The sequence below is a fragment of the Larimichthys crocea genome, chromosome III (genome assembly GCF_000972845.2).
Source record: "Larimichthys crocea isolate SSNF chromosome III, L_crocea_2.0, whole genome shotgun sequence".
Classification (NCBI taxonomy): Eukaryota; Metazoa; Chordata; class Actinopteri; family Sciaenidae; genus Larimichthys; species Larimichthys crocea.
The window spans coordinates 42,823,669-42,841,959 of NC_040013.1; the positions used below are offsets into that span (position 1 = coordinate 42,823,669).

General features: G+C 40.1%; 1 protein-coding gene across 5 annotated transcripts in view; it reads right to left on the minus strand.

The window, feature by feature from the left end:
* Window positions 1-17,477, minus strand: part of wdfy3 (WD repeat and FYVE domain containing 3) — an 85,364-nt gene extending 67,887 nt beyond the window's left edge. For 3 of the 5 annotated variants that reach the window (XM_027278273.1, XM_027278274.1, XM_027278272.1), the window contains exon 1: window positions 9,125-9,322. In XM_027278273.1, coding sequence (XP_027134074.1) covers window positions 9,125-9,153 — 29 coding nt within the window. In that variant the 5' untranslated portion in view covers window positions 9,154-9,322. Of the gene's footprint in view, window positions 1-9,124; window positions 9,323-17,232 lie in introns of those variants that run through there. The other 2 variants (XM_027278276.1, XM_027278277.1) reach the window with 2 other exon arrangements.
* Between the last annotated feature and the right edge of the window lie 814 nt (window positions 17,478-18,291).

Below are 18,291 nucleotides of genomic sequence, written 5' to 3' on the forward strand. Positions count from 1 at the left end.
AAACATCCTGGCCGAGGTGTTCGACAAACTACAGGGAGGTGAACTGCAGCTAAATAGCAGTGACACTTCCAGTCCACTGCGAAAGTCAGCCAGCAACGTGGACACAACGGACATGACAGTCTACCACGTAGTGCCTCCTTTCCTTCCTCAGTGGACAAAGTGCACTCAGTGGACACTTCTCCTCTAGACAATGACAAAATAGTCCCTGACCTTCAGTCTCAAAACTAAATGCAATCAAAGTGTCTCTGACTGACCTGTTATAATCTGATTACTCCCATGAACAATACATCATATTCTGACTTCCTTTGAATGCCAGTCAATGTTACCAAAGTGAACAGAAAGCTCAGAAAAGTCACTGTGTTCAACACATAGTTTTTATAGGGCAATAATGCAAAGCAATAAACCAATAATAAAATTAATAACTACTGAGTTCCAAAAGGCTAGTGAAGTTTTTGTAGCAGTCACTGTAGGACAGTTCTCATAGAGAAACATGTCTGCTTTCTGTCCACAGTTCATGCTTTAAACTTGTCCTTGGGACCAATCTACTGTGCAGAACACTCTGCAAGCCAACCAAAACTAACTAAAGGCATTAATTCACTGCCTATTTAGAGGCAGAGTCAAGGTTTTTGCAAATTCACTTATTTAGTAAGGATGGGTCATGATTTTCATTTAATAAAACTATATTTTCCTTTGTTTTTACCAGTGTATGGTAGTAAGACGTTAAAACGTGTGTGGCACGTTCAGTTCAGCTCTTTTCTGCACAAGGGCATTTTAGCACCGGTATTTAAAACAGCTCCTGGCAAGTAAGCAATTTCATACATTACATCCCTGTACAGAAAAACAAGTTACTGTACGGCAATACTGCTTCATATATGCAAATATGAATATATGATACACCTGTCAGTACAAGCACATTCGCCACCATGAGTCAGCGTCATACTCTGCTCTAAAACCCTTGCTCATTGGCATGTCAGTAGTAGCTAATGGGCACTGAGGCAGTATTTTTCATTCCCTCTCCTCAGTCTAAACAAATCTGAATTCAAACCAGCCACCCTCAGGGTAAGAGCCCCTCTGAGCAGGCTAATTCACTCTTGGCAAGCTCCTCTGTCTGTTGGCTGTATATAAATTTGATTCTATTGTTGTGATATCAGAAGTGTTGGCACTATGGAGATATTAAGGTATTCTTAAAGTAGCTTGTAGACTTGACTTCATGCCAGAAAAACAAAACAAATGATTGAATATGTGACTGAGGATGCGCCTCCTTGCTGTTGGCTCTATGCGTTTCCTCTCTTCATGAACACAACAACCCAACAGTGTTCTGTCCTTGGATCAATGATTTGCACATTTTTTAGTGACATGTGTGTGGTTTTGGCTGAAACAATCATTTCTCATCAGCACAATTTCTCTAATGTATTTGCGACAGAGACATATTGACATTTAATGACCAGACTGTGTTAAAATTCGTATTCCCAAGAGGAAAAATCATACTGACTTTGGTGAGCTCATGACCATTTCTCTAGTCCCACCATCAGCTTATCTCCAGATTCATTAAACACATAATATTTCTAAACAAAATCATGCTCCAAACTAGGCTAAACTAAAAACCTAGCACTATGAGAGCACACTTTGGCTACGTTTTCATCACTATTTTATCATACGCAGTACGATGGCTAAGTGTAAAAACTATTCGTCTGCCTTTTATTGAATGCTTTCTTCTTCAAGGTCTTCTTTGCCATGACTGGCATCTCAACAACCTACATCTACTTTCGTCTTGTACGTCTCATTCCTTTAAGGACAGTCATAAAAAAACAGCACGAACGTGAAAAGGAACATAATGGCAGACAGACAGTGTGATTCTGATTTACAGGAACGTGGCATCTGTGGCACTAACAGAATTGCAGAAGACTGACGGCTTCAGTAACTCGTTTTGCCCACACAGATGGGCTGCCCTCTATGTGAACTCACACTCAAACAGCGATTCCATTTAACATCCGCCATTTGGTACACTTTTGATCTGAAGTGCTTGACACTGTCCATGAGTGTGTGCATACGTTTTTTTAGTATGCATAGTCTCAAAGGTACTGAGCCCCTTCACCTGGTTAGTGCTTTGTGACTCCTGTGATCATGCCTTGAGTTACATGTTGAGTTTGATCACATCAGCTGCTTTGGGGTTACTTTCCTTAGTTTGAAAGAAAATTACAGAAGAAAATAATCACAGATCGGTAGGATTTAGACACATGATGGAGACCAAATGAGACAAGACCTGAAAGGCTCAGTGTTTGACATTTACAATACAGCCTGTGTTGGCAGCGATATACTCCACAATTCAGCTTTTACCAACCACCAGCTCTGCCTGTCCGAGATAAGGCATTAGAGCACGGCCCACAGTATATATCCTTCCAGAACAACTAAATTATAGCACTGCCTGCTGCAGACACTGATAAAGTTTGGTCAACATGTAAACAGGAGATTGTTGGTTTTCAGTGACTGTCCTGAAGATGCAGCACAACATTTGTAATAACATAAGGGAAAATATATAAAGGTCAAGGAGACAGTGCACAAAAAAATAAATCAAAGACTAAAATAAAACCCACCTCTCTATATATTGACTGATAACACATCACTGCACTTTTGCTCTACTTATAAGAGGAAGTGACAGAAGCATTTTAGCTACAGGAAGTCACAAGATAAAGTCTGATTAACTACACTGTTGATGCTTTGAATTCAAATTTAAAACATTTAGTTTATTTAGAATCTTTAAAGTGAAAATAATACATTTCTGCAATATTACTGCAGCACATGGTTACTGCCGTTTATGTGTCAGCATACAATTTGTTATGGAATTTTCTATCCTTAGGTTACACAAGGTCACGTGTGGGCCTTGAGGTCCTCAGCAGTATTAGTTGTTCGACTTTGATTGGAACAGTAGGTGCCAGCCTATCTCAACACTGTGGTGGCCAGGGTCGAAGAGACCTGTTGCTGCCTTCTTAGATATAATGGATAGCTTGCCGTTGACGGTCCAATCTGCGTAAACAGACAACAGTATCTTCAGACTAGAATGTGTTGACAATAAAACCTGCATGGGTAAAAACATTCTCTTTGGCTAATTTTGGGCATATAGTATTTGTGGTGTTATCTTTGGGTTTAAAGTCTATCCACCAGCATGAGTTCGGCATAATGTGAGACCGACTCAGGCACTTCTGATGTACTTTGAGAGTGTCTCTAATTCTCCTTGGCCAAGCGTCAATAAATGATACAGCTTAAGACATCAGAGGCTCCTGAACACTTTCTTCCCTCCTGACCTCACCATTGACCTTTGACTTCAGCAATTTCTCCACAACACAATTAAAACTTAGTTTTGTTTTGTTACTTTTAATGTAAGGCTGAGAGTCTAAGGTGGATAGTTAGAAAAAAAAAAAAAACACAAGAAAACCTGAAACTTCAGCGTTGGGATGAAATTATCAGGGGACTGTTGCAACACGGACCATTTCTCGTTACACAGGAAGTCACTACTGGTACCCTTAGTGGACTCTCTAACAGGAGCTCCAAGTACCGTGGGAGTGTTGGTGTTACATCTCTAGGAGGAAGAGGCCTACAGGCTCAGGATGTGGTCCCAGCAGGGGAAGCTACAGAAGAGTGATGCCAGAATGACCACTAGTACAAGAGCCGGACGAGCAGGGAATAGAATCGGGCTCAGCAGCCTCGCAGTGAACACTGCCGGACAGCCTTGGAGCATGACGGAGGCTAGTTTGACCTGCCGCTGAAGCAGCTAGCTTTCTACCCTTGTAAAAAATATATTAATTATTATTAATACAAACGTGTCAACAAACTAGTGTCTACGAGTCAACTAGGAAAATCTTTAGTCCGCCCTACAACAAACAACACCATAAAACTGGTATTAGAGCAAACTTCTAAAAGCACATAGAGCATAAGCTGACTCCCACACAAACAGTCTTCCGCAGAGCCAGGGTCTTGTTATTACAAGAAAGTCACATGATTTTTGACTGTGTGTTAGAAATTGAGACTCAGCAATTTGTTAAAGTTAGAACAGGAAACTGCTGTGCCAAAAAGGGGGGAAAAAAGAATGCTATTTTGTGAAAATGTGGCTAAAAACACACATTTCACCAGACACATTCACTATTTGACCTTTTGATTATGTTTAAAGAAAAGTTGAAGACCTCTAAATGATCTATTCTAACATTTGGTAGCTCACTGGAGTTCATTTGTGACAAAAAAGTAACTTTTGTTTTCATATGAAGCAATAATGTATCTATAGCATGTCTTATTAAGATTACGTTTATGGAAGTACGGGTTCATTACTATTCTGACATGTCATAACACTCATGAGAGAAGCTATTCTCAGCACTGCTGTAGCTTAATCAGCTTTCTGCACTGCTAACATCCTTCCCCTTTCTGTGCTGATGCATAGTACATCTCGTTTGTCCACTGCTTTTCGTTCATAACATTGCAATCCATGGCAAATGACCCAAACTCCTTCTCATTAATGAAACAAATCAAATCCTTCACCGCCTGAATGGGCTATTGGAGACTATTGGCAGGAGTAAAACAAAGACACCTATAAAGCTTTGAGGAAAAAGCCACAGATCTACTGCACATTTGGCGAGCACACCAGCAGTTGGGGTTATAAAGTGATCAAGATGTACCAGATTCAGCAGCATCAGCAGAAACACTAGTCTTCAGCTGTTGGCTAAAATGGAAACTCAGGCTGAGCCACAGACAAGCCTGTTGAAATGCTGCCAGTCAAGGAGAAAATCTTGCTGGATGTCAGAAATTGAGAATCCAAAAGCAGAAGTGGTGGGCCTGTGGCTGGTTTAAAAATATCCAGCCCAGTGGGCCAGGTTCCTGAGTCATAGTTTAAAGCTGTGAGATTTCACAGTGGAAAAAACGAAACAAAAACACATCGGATAGTGGTTATGATGCATGCCGGTGGGAGCTTCTTTAGAGACATGGATTTGCTTGGAGAGTCTCATTGGGTGTCACACAGAGGAACTTGGGTGTCACCTTAAAAAAAAAAACTGACAAAACTGATAACTAATACACGTACAGCGCGTATTCTTCTTAAATAATACATCTCTGCTGCCTCCAGCCTTGTTTCCATAAGATAAAGAAACATAATCCTCATAGATCCTCACCTCAACGTAGCCTCCGCTAACATCACAAGAAATGATTTCTTTTTTATGAAATCAAACGTTAGGCTCATCAAACAGCAGCAGGGCATCATCGCACAGTAAGGGCAATGTCATTTTTGAGCGAGGTAACTGTTTTGCCTGTCATCTACTAACTACGCTATTACCGAGAGATGTGTTAGGATGTGTGTGACTGAGCTCAGCAGGTGATCGACTGATTGACACCATTCACTACGAAGAAAAAAAAAAGAACCTTTTCCAGATAGGAAACCCTGAATCTTATTTACATAGAGTTTGACAATATTTTCATCTGGTTATGACAATGTTATTGTCACCAAAATAACAGCTGAATTCTGGGAACACGGTCAACAATATAACTGAAACAAGAAACCTTTGGTTTTTCTTCAAGAAGAATTTGGAAGCTGAAATCAACCTTTAAACTGTCATCAAAGCTTGAAGCAGCTCACCTATCTTTTGTGCTATAATGTAACCTCACTTCAGATCAAAGCCAGCATTTATCTCTGAACAATGCTGACTGTTATTACTGCTGTACCGCTCCCTATGTAACAGAGAGTCGCGGAAGCAGACACTCAGTGCTGAGAGAATGGTAGAGTCGGAGCGCAGCAGGGCCGGGACCACAAACTGGTGCAAACACATGTCATGCGACGCAGCATAAGGCTGAGCTGGAAAATCAACAAAAGGAGAGGCAGTGATCCGCAGACAAATGCAGGATTACAACTCAACTCCACCTATTTGGTAAGCAGTGAGCGTCAATAAACCAAGGCCTCAAATTAGTCTTGGTGCAGCTTTACTTGATAAATATCTAAGGGAGGAGTAGTGCTTTACCTGAAAGACACATTTTGTTTTTAACTGACTTCCAGAAGCATCTCAAAGAAGACTGGCAACTCTTGTTTAGTCTCGTTAAGACTCCAAATAGCAAAGTTAGGCAGTAGCTGAACACTCAATGCACTTCAAAAACAGTATAAAAAAATCAATGTGTGTTCTCATTTGTCTCCACTGTTTGGATGTTAACTGAGTTGTAGGGTTTCACTTAAAAGATTTGGGCCTGAGCTGAACTCAAACTGATATTTAGAGGTTTATGTTACGGGAGGTTCTGCATTGCAGAATTCATGCAGAATTTAGGAATTCAGGGAGCGTTTTTTCAAAGGACTGTCTCCAAATTAACATGATCCATTTTTAAACGCATGGAAACATGCCAGGAAAAACAAGATGCCCACACCTTTGGCAACAAATCACTTCCTTCAGCAATATGAGCATGCGTTGTGAGAGAATGTATGCACCTGAAGGAAGCTGAATAACATTTGGAAGGGCTGACAATCAAGGTGAATTTATATTCATACCACAGCTTCCATGTGATGCTGTTGTTATCTCCAACATCGCCATTGAGCAGCTTTGTCTGTGACACAGAATATTTTATAACCCAATGAAACCAAACAGGTTTAGACCATGCTGGTCCATTACTCGTCCTCATAAGAATTTATCCGGCAGTTGACATATGCAGGCAGACAGCTCACTGCACACTCAGTCAACCTCAGGGAGCAGACATAACGGGGAGGATTAAGATAGCAGCTTTGATGAGCATAAGAAACCCACAGCTCCATCATCATACAACATGTTTACAGACTTATGATACTAATGATAGTTTTGAGATCATCAGTTTGTGATCGTGTACTAGGCTATTATAAGCAATTACATTTTAAGGGAAAACGGCATCAAACCATGTCTTGTCTTGGCTGAACCAAAGAAAATTAGCCAATGGCAGCAATGGAATGTCGACTCCTATGCAGAGGGGCTCTCGGCTTGCCTTCTTGGCACTCCAGTCTTTTTCAAAGTATTCTCTTTAAGAGGACGCCAACTTCAATGAACGTCTCACAGAGTTAGTCTAACTCCTGGGAGATGAAGGCAGCCAGTGCCCTGGAAAAGCCCAACTCTTCAAAGGCTTGTGTGGTTGTTCCTCTGGAGAAAGTGATGTAATCACAGAAATGTCTCCTGTCTGACAGTTTACTGGGGTAGGTGGGAGCTGGGCAACTCCAGAGAGGAGAAAAAGAAAGAAAGGAAAAAAAAAACGGGGTTGACAGGAGTTAGATGAAACAAAACTTGTAAAACAAAATGCAAATTTGAAGAAAGTAAAAGACTATGTAGGCAGAAGGTGAATTCACACCACCCTCCAGCCAAATGCCGCTACAGGTGATAAACTGTCTCCTCTGCGAGCAGTTGTGAGACATAACTCACCATTAGATACTTCTCTTTCTTAGCTGACAAGCCGCCAGAAGCAACAGAAAATATCTCCTGACACCCTGAGACATTTTAAAACCGTCACACGACCATCAGTTTTTGAGTCACAAAGCTACTACTGAGCAGCTTCTAACTACTGTAACAGGTTTGTGATTAACAGCTGATGCATGACCTGTATTCATTACAAAGCCAGAGGGGCAAGAAATTATCTCATACCAAACAAGCCCGGACAAGAGCAGCATCTAGAGCCTTCTCGCTGGATATCTATTCAGGCCTTCAGTAAACAACGCCTGTGGTGTCATCATCACAGGCTATAAGTACGAGCCACCAGCCATATGTTGGTGATCTCTACCAGTGCCTCTTCTCTCAGCTGTTTTGGCAGATTAACATCCATCACCACTGTAAGTGTTGTGATGCAGAAAGACAAAAAAAAGTGATTTCTCAAAGATCAGCAAGAAAAAGACTAAGCCCACCATTTTCTAATGAGGTCAGTGTACTGCTGCCTTGCCAATTTTTTTTTCAGTTATGTGTTGGTTATATCATTGAGTGGTATCCATAACAAGTGGGTCTTGGAAAAAAAAACGCTGGTTGTAATTACAAAGTACTAGTGACAGTAGAAGGAAGTATGTAAAACTCACTGCCATTTTGCTCTTTATTGTGTTTATTTCTTTTCATCCCATCTCATCGGAGATGCCTACCTCTCCATCTCAGCTTTTTTTGGGATCACAAATCTATTCACTACCTTCGCCAAGAAGGTTATGTTTTCAAAACTTGGTGGGAGGGTGCAGTGTGGGCCTAGGAAGTACCGGTTAAAGTTTAAAGCAGATCTGAATCACAATATAGGAAAAAAATTTCACTCTAGTTAATATTATGGAGTGCTGTGTATGGCAAAACGAATCATGCATGTGCAACATGAATGCTGTGCAGTGATACAACAAAACCACCTCAAACATCACTGCAGAAACAAGGCACGTATGTAGACGTCTGTGCTCTCAAGAGGCCCTCTAGTTTTTGTGTGTAATGGAGGCATTTAAAAATCTAAAAATTGAGTTCAAAGACACAAAAACAAACCTAAGCTTGGCGGCTAGGTTGAGCAGGACCTGGATGCTTAATTCAATTCAAAGAACATGGTGAATTCTAATTGGTGCTTGTAAATTTTCCTAAATTTACTACCAGATGTTTTCACTTAAAATCAGTGAGTATTCTTGAGGAAAAAATATAAAAGGACAACTCTGTTTTACTACATACTGATGTGTGCCATGTTCAAAAATGCATCAACAATGATATAAAAAGATTTTAACATTACACAAAAGGAACCAAATGTCTAGTACACATACAAAGTTAGACATAGCACTAGCAAGCCCTTGCTACATTTCTATCCAGCACACAATGACTCTAGAGACATCAGGGTATTTTGTTACATGTACAGTAGCCCAGACTGTTGCGTCCCTCACTGCTTGATGATGGTAATGGAATGGTAATCGAAGCTTGCACGACTGCACTCTGTCACTCTCGATGTACGCATCTACCAAACTGCTTAAATGTTAAGTACACATGTAAAGGAGTCTGACACTGACACTGAGAGGCAAGGGTTATACATCTACGATAACAATAAACATGCTATACTGTATCCACCAAGGTCAGGCTTGCCAGTAACAGTAAACAAACCCCTGGTCACCGCGGAGACAAGCTCAGCACCCAGCTCTTGATTTTCCCCCTACCTGCTGTTCTCTCTGCGCTCCGCCAGCATCTCAACTCCTCAACAGCAGAAAAGGCAAAAATATTCCACAATATACCGACTCTTCCTCTCCCAAAACCTGTCGTCTCTCTGATAAGGAAAGGCAGCGATAACGGTGTCATGCCTTTCCCTCACGGCGGACTGAAAAGAGGAGAGGCTTAGCGCGGAGGCATGGCTTGTCTTCATTGGCAGTGCCAGGGGCTTTGTTCGCCAGCCAGTGTACTGTGTGTGTGTGTGTGTGTGTGTGTGTGTGTGTGTGTGTGTGGCCTGCCGGGACTGGCACAGCTGATCCCCCCCTGACACCGGGTGGGGTGTACAGGGCTTTGGAGGAAGAGGAGGGGAGGGTGGAGTGTGAGGGGGGCTATGGCCGTCACAGCGACAGGAACATACCATTTAGACCAGAGAAGGGGGGGAGGGCATGCATAACTCACAGTTGTGAGCACCATTAAAAATTCATCTTATGGGGATTTAGCTAGCATTATATATGTATAAAGTTCACATTAACTTTGCATTATTATGACTCCAGACACATACAGGGACGTTTTCTCAAGAGCAGTCTCGCAGTTTCATCTGTGCACTTTATAAACACCGACACATTCATATGTGATGAGATATTTTTCTGTCCGATAACATCTCATAATTTATGTATAATTATTTACATAGCTCCCTCCATGTTCTTGAAAATAATTGTTGTTTAATTGATTACAATAATTTGATTAGGCTAGCTCCATAAATCAAGCAAAATAAGCCAAACATCCTCTGGATCTGTGACACATATAATTGTATATTGAATCATATCTTTGTTTTGGTTGAAAAAAAACAAACCATGTGAGCATCTCCACTCAGACTTTGGGGAATAGCAGTAGATATTTATCAGTTATTGTCTGATGTTGCAGCCTTACAGAATAAGTATGCCATCCTCAAATTCACATGCAGCTGTTTAATTTTTTTGATTAGGAGAATGTCTGAATTTCTCAACAGGTTCAAAGCCCTGAATAAAAGTTGAGAAACTCTCTTCTAGAGACTACAGTGGAACACCCTGAGAACCGCTGAGTTTTCTGGTTCACTAAGAAGATACTGAAGTGTGGTTTCCATCAGGGGCACACTGGGCCATATGGAAATGAGGCCAGCGGGGGATGCAGATCCTCCACCAAGCTGAATGAAGCCTGCTATACAATCTCCTACTCAACATACCACTAGCGGCAAGGTTGAATACTGGAAAGTGGAAAAAGCTTAACTGCAGCCATAGAGACCTGATGTGTTATAAAAGCCTGGGGGGGGGTCTCTATCGCTCTACAGATACAGAAGAGTACAGATGTGATTTCGGCTCTTCTCTGCGTAAAAATGCACTTATATTGCAAACCTGACAGCTGCTAATCATGCATCACAATTTTAACTCCCATTCAGTGATGTGGGAATTAACAGAATCCAATATGTTCATAAATAATGCAGTTAAATTGTTGGTGGTGAACACTAATAACCATAAACCACACATGTGATCATAAACATTAAAGAGTGTCAAGAGTCCAAACAGTTACTGCTATCCAGTGGAAATCACAGACAATCACACTCCAGCAATAAACAGAGCTGGGAAGATCTCTCTCCTTCACTCTGTCCAGTAAAACACCACAGGCATTACAACATACAGTAAATAACCCTTCACTCCTGTTTCATATGAGCTATCCTCCCATCTTAAGGCTGACATAACCAACCACAAAAGATATTCCCTTTCTTCATGCCGTTTTTGTGGAAAATGAAGCAGGAAATGCTACAATAGATCCTCCAAAGGTTGTGGCTTTAGCATGAAATGCTGTACACATAATTAATTTGACTACTGCAAACAGATGCAATGTAAACACCAAAACCAGCAACACATCTAGAACAGCCGGATGCTTTAGTTTTAGCAAATGTTGCTTAAACAGGAGGAAATATAAAATTCTAAAGAGTTATGGAAAAGGAGTCCACGAGTCTACGAGTCCATTATTCAATGCTGATTCAGACTCTTGGTAATGGGCCCGTTTCAGCGCTGCAGAAGACACAAGAAAGGGATCTGAACTTGACATTCAGTGATGAGGATTGGAACAGAATTTGTGAAAATGTTAAACTAGTTTCAAGGGATGTACGCCTTATTCAATACAAAATTATACCTAGTTTTTATTAGACTCCTTCCAGATTATTTAGATTAGGATTATTACCCACATCAAATAGCCTGGGGACTTGCATCACCTGGGGAGGGGGTAATTTAGTTCATGTGACCAACAATTCTTGACCAATATATAGGATAATCTATGTGAGATTACAGAGATGCAAATTCCATTTAGTCCTAGATTATTTGTTTTGGGTGATCATTGAGTTCTGCAGGACAGGATAAATATATTGAAAGCTATGTCCAAACCTGTATTATGATTGGCAGACAAATACTTATAAGGGGATGGAAGACAGAGGGTGTGCCCTCTCTGCAAGAGTGGGCTGTGGAGATCTATATGAAGCAAAGTGGGGCGAATACTTACATTTTTTTTTTTTAAATATAATGGAGAGACGCAAGTTTTCAGTTACTTGTGGATAAATACATAACAGTGCTTCTTCTTATTTTTGTATGCATTTTATTTTGCTATTATTACTTTTAATCTTTTTATTTGTTAACAAATGATCTCTTTTATGCAGTGCCTATTTTATTTATTTTTTGTATTGACCTTACCTCAAATCATGTTCTGGGTCTTTTTTTGTCTCAAAACGAACTAGTGTCCATGTTGTGTGTGTCCAGGGACATGGTGGCTGAGAAACAAAGCCAATGCGAAAGTGCCAAAAACTGCAGTTCCTTAAACGGCCACTCGAGGCTGGATACAGAAGCTGATCTTTAGCCGATGTTAAAGTACCACCATGGCGGCCAGAACTGCATATTCTGAGTTTCAAAACAGCTCTTCAGAAACCTAGGGGCTAGGTCACACATACACTGTCCATTCTTCATACTGTCAGTGGCCATACAGTGCAAAGGTGTGCAGCTCATCATTGTGTCTTTAATAGTTTTTTGGGACAACAATGGAGCTCTATGGTAGAAAAAAATTACGAGGGTTTGGGCTGCACAGGCAATCATTTTCATGGAATCAATTCATTGTTGGGGTTTGTTGACAATAACTCACTGTAATCCAGCATCTGTTAGCACAAAAGACTGTATGTGCATATCTGTCTATGTGAATGGTACAAACATTCAGTACATATACTTCAAATCAAAGCATGTGTGTATACTACAACATGTGTGTGTACTGACGTGCAAGCCGTTTCCCTGAGGACTAATTAAGAATTATCCTCTCCTGCTTTTTGATTGCACGCCGCTTCCCCTCAAGAAAGATGACAACTGGCAAACTGAAAGTGAAGTCTGGTGTCTGACATGGCATATTTGGTAAGAAACACTACAAAACACACAGGCAGAAAACACAGGCTGTCGCTCTCTTTGCGGTGCATTTTACATGGCCTGAAAAAGCTCACTTGGTGCACTGAGAGGGAAATTAGCATTGGCCTTGAGCTGCATTATCTACGAGATTTTAAAGCAGACATCTAGCTACACATAATCAATAACAAGCACCTCACAAAGCACAGAATACTCGTTGCCGCTCACATCCCACCACAGAGAGGGAATGCAATAATCCATAGATGAAACTGTCTTTGCTCTCATCCTATTTTATAAAAACCTGTATGTATTTTAGGGCTGCCACGATTAGTCGATTAGTCACAATTATGTCGACGAACAAAATATGCGACAACTAATTTAGTAGTCGTTGTCCGCCCGGACCTCGCCGTTTCCCGGGGCCGTGGACTCTCATAAAAGGGTTAATGAGCTATCATCTTAATTGTTTTTATTTTCAGTTAGCTCATACTTCAAGCTGAAAGCTAATGATCTGATCAGCTGCATGCTGGTGCGATAAACTGTATGTTTTACAGTCAATTTACGTATGATCCGATTAGTCGACTAATCGAAAAAACAATCGGTGATTAGTCGACTATCAAAATAAACGTTTGTGGCAGCCCTAATTTACAATCTACAAATCTGTCCAAGATGGCCTTAGGAACAACATTCTTCAAAATGTTGTCAGAGCACCTACAAGTCTTATTTACTTTTGTTCCCAATAATTTACATGATTACTCTATCTTCTCAGACAGATAGCACTGCTTCAAGAAACTAGTGCTGGATTACTATAATTTAGATATTTGGAGATCGAAGAAGCAATACATATCTGGTGCAAAACACAAACCTCAGTCAAGTACATCATTTATCAGCTTCTATGAAACAAAGTGTCAACAAGGGCATATTACATTACTTAGCTATTGTTAATCTATCACAGAACCATGGGAATGTTGTCAAGCTGTTTGTGTTCATCATGTCGAGGAGCTGGTAAACATGATGAAATTTCATATACGCCAGCAGTTATGGTTGACTTTTGTAATGACATAATGAACTCCACAAACAATGCAGATTAAAATAATGTGTATTTATCTCAAGTCACACCTGCTGGACCAATAACTACTGTGTCTTAGCTGGCAAAAAAAAAAAAAAAAGAATACAGGAGAAACATGCATGGAAATAACAAAAAATACAGGTGTAGATGTAAGTCAGAGCACAGTTTGTTTTAGCCCTGGACAGTAAACGCAGCCGGATGTCTAGTGATCAGACTTTCACAGTTTCCATGCCTGTTAGCTTTGAAAGAACAGTGAGAGAAAAGCAGAAGACAGAAAGGCCCTGAGGCTCAGTTATGACTGTAATTCATCACACCAACTGCCCGTAAGTTTTATGTAATCACAGTAAAATAGGAACTCAACAGCTGATTTATTAAATAAAACTACAGTAATAACGTGGATGTTTGAGGATTGACTGTTTCACACTATTTGGGTGAAGACATTTTTAAAGTTGATGCCAACATTATTTTGTCCAGTTCATGAGAATTTCCACGTGATGTCATGTGATGTTATCGCTTCTTTGAGGGAAAATCCACAGCAGTCATCTGCACCCAGCAAGTTAACATGGGTCATTTTTTATGTCCAGGGTTAAGAGTCAGCAAAACAGCCCATACATCAACAATATGTGCTGATATGACCCCACAGGCAATGATGTCAACTGACATAAAAGATCAGATATATGGCTTCAGGTTTGATGTTCAATAACTGATTTAGTTTCCTGCTTATTCATGGTTTTCCTTATTCGAAAGCATGCAGTGGTGAAATTTATTGTTGTTTCTAATGGATTTACCTGAACATTTCATCTATTTTTGGTCAGGGCAGTCAACTAACAGTCATTTTAATATTTTAAGACCAATTTTGTGATACCAGGATGTCTTCAATTTCCTTATTTAGTCCTTTGCACAGTTCAAAACCAAAAAATATTCAACCTAGTCAGTCAACTCATTGTTTTAGTGGCATTTCTGAATTAATGCCACCTAATTAGCTGATTTGCTAGCTTGACTTTTCCTGTAAAAATATATATATATGTATATATATATGATTTCAAACACATGAAAGTTCATAAAATCTGAGCCTCCTGCTCCCAGTGCAGACACACAGGGCCCTCTATGCAGGAAAAAAAAAATAATAATTCAATTTCTCTCTAAAGTCTGCAGAAGCGGGTGCAGCCCACACGACAACAGCTACTTGAACTAATCGGGTTTTCATATTAGATTAGGACATTCAAATGATGATCGTTTGTCTTCAGCTGGCGCTTGGCCGTGTAAACTGTAGCTACATTCAACGCTTTAACAACAATTTGGTGGCTGCAGCCAGGCATTTCTCAGCCTTCTTAGACCTTGCTTTTCTCTGAAGTGATTGTGTTGGCACGGCAAATTATTAGTTAATATGACCAAATATACCGAAATGAAGGGACTACAACAACTTCACCATGCCTGACATTTCAAACTTCAAAGTGTTTTTTTGCTTAATAGCTTAACTAAATTCAGCCATCCAATTCAGGCTGGGCAAACCAAATGTTTCTGAGTCAGGAGTCTGGATACAAAGATGTGTAGGCAGCAATATTTATATTGCATATAATAATTGTAGAACACATATTTCTCATTCACTGTCTAGTCAAAAGGTGTCATTTCATGGCTATGTTAATTTTTAGGAAATGTTCTTTTTGGTTAAATAATTACTTTCTAGATCTCTTTATTATATAAATATGGGAAATGTTCCCTTCACATATGCTCATTGTTTACTGTTTTAATTATCTGCATTTGTCAACTTGAACCCCTTAAATTTTATTCTATGAGTTTAACAAAACAGCATGAGGTTATTACAATAGAATAGCACTGCAGTAAATACCAATTTGGTCAAGCTCATAATATTCACTTTCCGTTGTGAGGTGTTTTTAAAGGCTTTGTTTTTATACTTATTGGAAGGAAATGACTATACAAATTGTTCTTATTATTAAAAGGTGTAGATCGACAATGAGTCGGCATGGTGTTGTTTTTGGCAGGTGAAGCCATAAGAAGGATGCGACAATCAGGATAAACAATTAAGCCGCATGTAACATCCATCGCGTTGCTGTTAAGTGTGAGCGAACAGAATGTAAATTAACGGTGCCAGTGTGAATTATTAAAAGGAAGGCAGGTATGTAATTGGAAACGATTAAATATGTTTCCCACAGCTGCTGTAGCAGTAGAGCTTCGAGGACCCAATTAAACAAACTGATAGTGAACACAAAAAACATGTCACTCATTATATCACGGTGGAAAAAGCAGGGAAACGTTGGCTGTGGCTGATTAGGTTTGTCTACCATCCCCTGAGAAAATGATCAATTTTACTTCTTAGACCTACAAAAAAAAAAGTGAAATTTTATATCGTCACTGGATATGATGCCAGTTTTCTGTCCTGCCTGCAAATGTTTACAGCTACAGCCTTCAGGCACTGGTTTCATAACGGTTATTACATTGTGTGGAAAGCCTAACGGCAATGCCTGAATTGCACAAGCAATTAAAGATGTGTTTTGCAATATTTCACCTAGAAATTACATTTACATAAGAGAGTTTTCTCAAATCATTTTTCCAATGCTCTATTTGTGTTCTTTAAGGTAATTTAAGTAGCTAAAACTAGATGTGCTTGAAACTATGTTTCCTCCAATGTGGCTTTGCACTACATGCCTATTGTTTGATCTATAACTTACTTAACTTATACTTACTTATAACTTACTGTACTTACTTACTTACTTAACAGTGGTTCATGTGACTCTCTCTTGTGTCAAGGATAAAAGCTGCAGAAGTAAAACCATTTCCATCATGTGATCTCTGTCTGTGTCGTTCTTCACCCAAGGGTCACAGCAAACACTACAAGAGCACAGCACAAGTTTGCAACAACGTTGGTTTGCACCATTGTTCAACCTCAGGCTGAGCTCCTGTTAGGTGACTGTATCGGCAGCCGTGTAGTCATGAACAATGCACTGTCCAGCGGCCACACACACACACACACACACACGGGTGACTTCAAGTTGCACATCCATGGCCAGTCTTTCACCATCAAATGAATTCGCACTAAATATGCCAGTCATTGCGACTTCAGCACCGGTAAACCTTGGCTAATACCGGACGTATCGCAACGTCAATACAAACCTTGCTTAGCCACCCATAATATTATGTTGAGTAAGAGATGAACGCCACAAACTATAGCTGAGCCCGTCACGGTTAACTTACACCGGACCAAGTCCTCATGTGTTTCCCAGAGACTGTGATGAGTTATTCACGCACCTCAGCGCACGGACAATGATTAAAAACACAACAAACCTGTGAGGTGCCAGCTATGGCAGCGTTAGCTCACGACCCCACCGTCAGCAAGCTAATGACCAGCTGATCGCACTAGCATCTGAACGACAACTGTCAAGCTAAACACTGACGATGGCCTTCAGTGAATACACTGCGAACAGACAGCCTGCTTTGTGTTTCAGCATTCAGACTGGACGTGTCATGTCTTTCTGGGCTTTACTGCTGACATGCTGTGCTGAGGTTGAAAACTAAGCGAGCCGAGCCGAGATGCACATTCCTGTCCGTGCTAGCTAACTCGCATGCTAGGCGGCTAGCAGCGCAGTGCTAGCTGGACCTGCGTCTTTCATGGACTCACCAGGAGACAACACAGTCCGTCTGCAAGAGCGTCGACGATAAACCCCCAATGTTTCAGTTACTTGGGGCACTCCGAGTGTATCCATATGTCACAAACGATGCTTTACTCCAAAAGTGGTCACTGCTTCCTCTCCTTCCTTCTGGTAGCCATTTTTCCTCAACATCCAAATAAACCCCAAGCTCTTCCCAGCGCTGATTTTCATCCAAACAGCATCCTCTTCTCAGCCCGGCGGAGGCCACATCGGAAAGGCAAAGCTGACATCTGTTGGATGGATGGAAGAAGACACTTCGTGAAATTGATTTAAGGGACGCATTAATTCAATTAATATTCTCCAGCTAATAGGATTAAACATAGATGCTGAGTTAAGACATCACGTTTTTCTTTTGGTTTGCTTTTCCATTTTTCCAGGTTTTTAGAGAAATAATAATAATAATACTTAATAATAATAATAAGCAGAAGGGAAGAATAGAGAACAAAAACAAAGGGGACCTTATTTATATTAATTAGATGTAAAAAAGGAAAAGGATTATTTCTTTATATATATACACAGTGTACCCATAAAAGCTGGAATACAATGTTTTTACCTTTTTTTTAAAGAAATGATTGTGAGAATGTGATTTATTCTTGACAGGTAAATCAATCTCTTCCAAACATATCACAGTGAAAATTAAGCCACAATTAACCTGATGTGTATGAATAGGAATAACGAGAGGAATGTGTCTGAAAACAGAATGATTACAACTGTATGGGCAACAGTGTATTTATATTAACTCTGTCTTTCTTTGCATTTTTTCACAGCAGTCATTTTGACATGAAATAGTAGGTAAACACAGGCGTTACCAGTGATACTAATTAAGGTTCAGTTCAGTTGGAAAGTCTCTGCTGCAATAAATGGAATGGGACCTTAATCAGTATCATTGGAAACACCTGTGTTGACCCTAGTCTATTGTTCTCTTTATAATCCAAAGTATATCTGTAGAAAGTGATTACATATAAATATGTGTGTACACACATATGTATATGAATGTATATAATATAATGTATGCGTCACTTCATTAG